The 6540-nt window shown below is 50.1% G+C and overlaps 1 protein-coding gene across 2 annotated transcripts; it reads left to right on the plus strand.

Moving 5' to 3' along the window:
• Positions 1 to 1469: 1469 nt before the first annotated feature.
• On the plus strand, positions 1470 to 6188 carry LOC141994420 (endogenous retrovirus group K member 113 Gag polyprotein-like). 2 transcript variants are annotated; one of them, XM_074964644.1, is made up of 3 exons: positions 1470 to 2981; positions 4303 to 4369; positions 5132 to 5411. In XM_074964644.1, the coding sequence occupies exons 1-3, from the start codon at positions 1586 to 1588 to the stop codon at positions 5289 to 5291; spliced, it is 1623 nt and encodes a 540-aa protein (XP_074820745.1). In that variant the 5' UTR covers positions 1470 to 1585; the 3' UTR covers positions 5292 to 5411. The 2 variants fall into 2 exon arrangements, with proteins under 2 accessions (XP_074820745.1, XP_074820744.1); XM_074964643.1 differs by lacking the exon at positions 4303 to 4369 and having other exon boundaries at positions 5132 to 6188.
• The last annotated feature ends 352 nt before the right edge of the window (positions 6189 to 6540 follow it).

A 6540-nucleotide genomic window follows, 5' to 3' on the forward strand; every position in this document is an offset into this window, starting at 1 on the left:
CACCAGCTAAAAGCATTTTCTCCAGTGGGTGTATATTGATAGTTTTATTATCCTCAGAATTTGTTCTCACTAAGAAATCTCTGATCCGTAAGTAATAAAAAAAAAAAGCAAATGTGTAAGATAGAAGTATTTTGCCTGGAACAGGGAAAAAGATGACCCCTTCATTTTGAAGGAGATTTTTACAATGTCATTCTTTCTTAAACCAAAATTAACAATTTGGGCTTTTCATTCCCAATGAAAAGGATGAGATACCAATAACTGTGCCTACCCAGGATTTTCTGCCAGTCCCTGAAATTCTGCATGAAACTATCTTCTCACATAAGAATACTACCTGTATAATGGGATGGTCACCTTTGATACACAAAGCTACATTGTCCCATTTAGGCCACAGGCATATGTAGAGGGTAGAATGGAGTCATGCTGACTCCGGAGGAGCACTGAAGAGTGCAAGGTGCTGCTCTTCCTCCTGTCCCCTTTACAAGTGACTTGATCTCTGTGCATAGGGAGCAATGTTGACCAGTCCGCATGGGGAGTACAGAGTTATTGAGGGAGGTTCTTGTGCAGCTACACACAAAGTCCCAACAGTCCACCTTGCATGTATTCCATCTTGAAAGGCCAGCAATATGCCCTGAGATTGAGGAGGTTAAGGCCTTCTGGAGATTCTCGAGAAGAAGCCTTGGCTTTTGTGCCTGCCATAAACTAGGAGAAGCATTCATAGATTATAAATCCAGAAGGGACCACTGTGATCATCTAGTATTACACAGGCCATCAGACTTCCTGGAATGAACTCCTGTTTGAACTAAGGCATATATTTTAGAAAAACATCGAATTTTGACTTAATGTCTAGTGATAAAGAATCCACCACAACCCTTGGTAAATTGATCCAAAGATTAATTACTCTCACTGTTAAAAACTGGCACCTTAATTCCAGTCTGAATTTGCTTAGCTGCAACTTCCAGACATTGGATCTTGTTATACCTTTGTCTGTTAGCCCGCTATTATCAAATAACTGCTTCCCATGTAGGGGACTGATCAAGTCACCCCTTAAGCTTCTCTTTTTTGATCTAAATAGATTGAACTCCTTGAGCCTTTCATTATAAAGTGTAGGATTCATAAAGGTTTATGCGCTTGGCAACATTCAGGGCACACCCGGAGTGTTGTGTAGGAGTAGTGCACACACAGCTTCTTTCAAGGGCATCAACCTTGGAATCTCGCCAAGATGATATGTATCGTGGGAAGCCTCTCAGGACTGGGCTCAAGGCCCGAGAGCAAGGAATGCGGTAGATAGAAATTGGTAAATAAGAATGTTAAACAAAGCCAGTGTATTCCTTTTATCTGTTGGAGAATGTAATGCACGGGGGGAGAGAGAGAGAATAAAGGGGAAGGTGGAAAGCTGACAGGGGGAAGCCCGTTAGCAGAGACCAGCCTGCTTGCTTGCTAAAAGCTGTGTTCTGTCTTGTCATTGAACCGCCACAACTGGCGCCCAAACGTGGGGCCCTCAGCACTCACCTCGCCCGGCAAGGGTTTCAGACGCGTCACTCATCCGCTTCGGGGATCCCGGTGAGTATTTTTCGTTGTGGTAAGTATGGGAAGCTCCCTCTCTGCTTTGCAAGTGCAACACCGCAATGAGCTACAGTATTTGCTGCGTAAGGCTCAGCATGACTGCCCCACTCGAGAACTCACTCTCCTGCTACAGGAGGTGAGTGCCCAATGCCCGTGGTACCCTGAAGCCGGAACCCTTAAGCTAGCGGACTGGGAGCGGTTGGGCCAGACATTGCACAAAGAGCCTCGGGCGTCCGTGCAGGCTTTACATGCCTGGCACCTCTGCCGCGACGTGATACAGCGTGTCGCCCCGGACAAGCCCTCCCTCGCGAGCCTGGTGATCTCGCCACGCCCGTCCGCTCCTGCAGCCACCCCCCCTCCTACTGATGCAACACGGTGTGTCACCTCAGAAAGACCCTCTCCCGCGCCAACAGAGGGGCTGCCGATCCCGCCACCCCCGTCCGCTCCTGCAACCATCCCTCCCCCTGCTTCGCCCCCAGTGCCTCTATTACCACCGCCTCCCTGGCCTTCCCCACCGGAGCCGGTGTGTGATCGCCCTCCGCCCGTGGGGCCCCATGCTCCGGGGCCCCCCGGGGGGTCGTCTGCGTCTGCTCAGAGGCTTTCGCTGGTGCAACAAATGGTTCACACAGCGAGGACTCGCTCAGATCTTACAGCAGAGGAGCTGGCTGATCTGGTCTCAGTTTGTCCGGTGACCTGGCAGGATGATGGCCAGGGCAACCAGGTTGCAGACTGGGTCAGTTTGCCTTACTCGGTGATCAGAGAGGTAAAGAAAGCGATTCGCGAGTTCGGCCTGACTAGCACGTATGTGCGTGGTCTCATTGAAGGGCTAGGTAGTGGGTACACTCTGATCCCTGAAGATTGGAAGGCGCTGTTGCGCATGATGCTGACACCTAGTCAGTATGTTATTTGGCTTAGTGAGTATCGGCAGATGGTGGAACGCCAAGCCCAGGTATATAGAGAGCAAGGTGTCATTTATGAGCACTTGGCAGGGGAGGGCCAGTTTGCTACCGTTCAGCTGCAGTCTCAACTCCCTCAGGCCGTCTTCCCCATTATTTCCGCCTGCGCCCAGCATGCTTTCCGGAAGGTCCCGGATTCGGGCAGGCCTACTAAAAGCTTTGCCAGTATCCGTCAGGGTGCATCAGAGTCCTTTATGGATTTTACCAACAGATTGCAGGAGGCTATCCTCCGACAGGTGGATAGCCCTGCGGCAGCTCAGGAGATCCTGTTAAAAATGGCGGTTGAAAATGCGAACGAGGATTGCCGCCGTGCTCTCCAGGCTGCACAAGCCTCTGGAATTCTAGAGCTGTTGGACATGCTGCGGGCGTGCCAAAACATCGGAAGCCAAGCACATAAGGCTGGAGTTCTGGCTGCCGCCCTGCGAAAAACCGGGAAGGAGGGGAAGCGTTGTTACCGCTGTGGTAAGGAGGGTCACTTTCAGCGGGAGTGCCGCTCATCGACGGCGCCCGCCCGCCCCTCAAAGAAGTGCCCCAAGTGTCGGAAGGGCTATCACTGGGCTAATCAGTGTCGTAGCGGGTCGGGAAACCGCACGACGGGTCCCCCCCGAACCCAGGGCCAAACGGGGGTGTTTCCCACTCAGACAACTGTTCCTCTGCCTTACAATCCATAGACTCCATGAGGGCGGCGACTGCCAGAAGTGCAGGGCTTGATTTGATTATGCAGGAGGACGCTGATTTTCAGTTGCCGGGGGAGGTTTGCGCCATACCTACACAGGTGACGGGACCTCTCCCTGCCGGATTTGTGGGTCTGGTTCTCCCTCGCTCACACGCTGGGAAACAGGGTTTTTTTGTCATCCCAGGAGTCATCGATGCTGATTACACTGGTGTTATTAAGGTTCAGGTGTGGACCCATCTTCCGCAATCGCTCCCGCGTGGATGGTCAATTGCACAATTGATTTTAGTCCCCTATCAGGTGCCAGCCGCAGAGGATCGAACCCGGGGCGGGAACGGCTTTGGATCGACGCTGTCTCAGTCGCCGTCTCACAATACGTCCTCTCCACTTGTTGCTCTGACAATGTCGGTCTGCCCCTCGAAACCTCAGTTAACACTTCTCTTAAATAACGTTCCTTTTACAGGGCTGGTGGACACTGGAGCTGACGTTATGGTGATTCGTGATCCGGAGTGGCCGGTCGGTTGGCCAACAGTTCCTTCTAAAGAGTTGTGGGGGATCGGGGGTAGCAAACCTGGGCGCCAAAGTTTGTCTTGGGTCACGGTCTCTAAACCAGGAGGCTGTGCCCTTGCTACAATCTGCCCTTTTGTACTCCCTGTCCACCTCAATATTTGGGGCCGCGATTTACTTACAAAGCTGGACACCACCCTCGATATTAATATATAATGGCCCAAAATCCTCCCTCACCCACCTTGCCATCCGCATTACCATTGGTATGGCAATCCTTAGAGCCCGTATGGATTGACCAGCGGCCGCTCCCTCTAGAAAAGCTGAAAGCGCTTCATTCACTTGTACAACAATATTTGCATGCACAGCGCTTGGAGAGCTTTACTAGTCCTTGGAATTAGCTGCTGTTATTTTGGCCTTTCAATTTTTTGCTGATTGTCCCTTTAATTTGATCATGGACACGCATTATGTTTATCAGGTAATTGATCATTTACCCCTTGCCCTCATTACCCCTCAGGTCGATGCGGACCTTCTTCGCCTGTTTTTGTCCTTACAGTATTTCATCACCACTCGTAATTTCCCTTATTTTGTTGCTCATATTTGCAGTCATACCCCTCTGCCTGGGCTACTCATTGAAGGCAATGCGCGCGCCGATCGCGCGTTACGTGGTCAGGTAAATTCCCTTTTTTCTGACCCCATTGAAAGCCATTCCTTTTTTCATCAGTCTGCCTCTGTTTTGGCCCGACAGTTTCATATTCCTGCTGATCATGCGCGTTCTATTGTTCATTCCTGCCCCCACTGTGCCGCTGCTGCCCCTACCTTTTTTTATGCCGTTAACCCTAGAGGTACCGCAGCGAATCAGCTGTGGCAAATGGACGTCACTCACGTGCCACAATTCCACCCCTATTCATTTTTACATGTTTTCATTGATACCTATTTGGGATTCCTTTGGGCGACCCCACAGCGTGGGGAAGCCACTCCCAAAGTTATTCACCATTTGCTAGCCTGTTTTGCTGTTATGGGTCACCCGAGCCAGATAAAAATGGATAATGCCCCAGCCTATTGCTCCACAGCACTTTTCATCTTTTGTGCCCAATGGGACGTCCGTCTCAGACACGGGATCCCTTATAATTCCACAGGCCAAGCTATTGTTGAACGTGCAAATCGCATGCTAAAAATCTTGCTCGACAAACAATTAAAACAAGGGGAGCTGCGTCTCCGAATCTTAGGAGACATTCAGCAACAATTGCATATCCTTTTGTTTACTTTAAATAATTTAACGCTGAACGCAGATCAGCAGACCCCCGCGGATCGGCATTTTCACAAATGGAAAGACCGCGTGTCTATTACCATCAGCTGCCCGATCCGCAATGGTTGGGCCCAGTGCCTTTAATCACTTGGGGTCGGGGATATGCTGCTGTGTTTCTCCCTGCAGGACCGTTGTGGGCTCCGGCCTGGTGTGTGCGACCGGCACTGAAACAGCATGGTGTGGCACCAGGGCTGTTGAACCCCATACCAGATTTTCAGCTGACCTTGGAGGAGACCGCGGTGCCTCCCGGGTCGACAACGGCGGGACGGAAACAGAAGAGGCATAGCGTCCCAAGCCAGCCCGTGACATGGGGAGCAGTAAAAGCATTGGTCGCCGCGGCTCAACGAAGACTGGCAGCAAACCAACAGCCAGAGACTCTTGAGACTTTGTTTGTGGCAATTCTCGCCCAAATTACTGCTAATTCTGTACTGATTGTATGCCTTTTGTGCCTGCTATTTCCTGGAGGGGTTGATTCGGGAGCGCTTTCTCCGTTACAGGCCCGAATGACATATGACCTATGGGAAAGATTGGCTTCAATAGCAAATGTTACCCACTTTTGTTTATTTGATTTTGTAGCAGCTGAAGAATTGTTAGGTACGTGCCTTATTCCAGTATGTCATCACCCTGAGGAAATTGGGAATGAGATGATGCTCGCCGCTTACTCGAACCTCTCTTCCCAGTACTCTAGCATGGCTAATTGGGGCCCGGCCAATCACACTTTACCTTCTTAAGCTTATTTTTTGCTGCTGCTGTGTACAATGTATTCCTTTTTGTTAAGGCTTTGTCGAGACCCGCCCTGGCAGGCTCCACGAGTTATGACCTTGTCTGTCCGGGAGTTAATTGGCTTGCAAATGCAAATTGATGGCTACCATGAGATGGCCGAGCACAAATAAACAAAAAAGGAGGGGATGTAGGATTCATAAAGGTTTATGCGCTTGGCAACATTCAGGGCACACCCGGAGTGTTGTGTAGGAGTAGTGCACACACAGCTTCTTTCAAGGGCATCAACCTTGGAATCTCGCCAAGATGATATGTATCGTGGGAAGCCTCTCAGGACTGGGCTCAAGGCCCGAGAGCAAGGAATGCGGTAGATAGAAATTGGTAAATAAGAATGTTAAACAAAGCCAGTGTATTCCTTTTATCTGTTGGAGAATGTAATGCACGGGGGGAGAGAGAGAGAATAAAGGGGAAGGTGGAAAGCTGACAGGGGGAAGCCCGTTAGCAGAGACCAGCCTGCTTGCTTGCTAAAAGCTGTGTTCTGTCTTGTCATTGAACCGCCACAATAAAGCATGTTTTCTAATCCTTTAATCATTCTTGTGGCTCTTCTCTGAACCCTCTCCAATTCATCAACATCCTTCTTGAATCGTGGACACCAGAAGAGGACACATTACAGCAGCAGTCACACCAATGCCAAATACAGAGGTAATATAACCAGACCCTACTCCTACTCAAAAAGAAAAGAAGTACTTGTGGCACCTTAGAGACTAACCAATTTATTTGAGCATAAGCTTTCGTGAGCTACAGCTCACTTCATC

This window comes from Natator depressus, chromosome 10 (genome assembly GCF_965152275.1).
Source record: "Natator depressus isolate rNatDep1 chromosome 10, rNatDep2.hap1, whole genome shotgun sequence".
Lineage (NCBI taxonomy): Eukaryota > Metazoa > Chordata > Testudines > Cheloniidae > Natator > Natator depressus.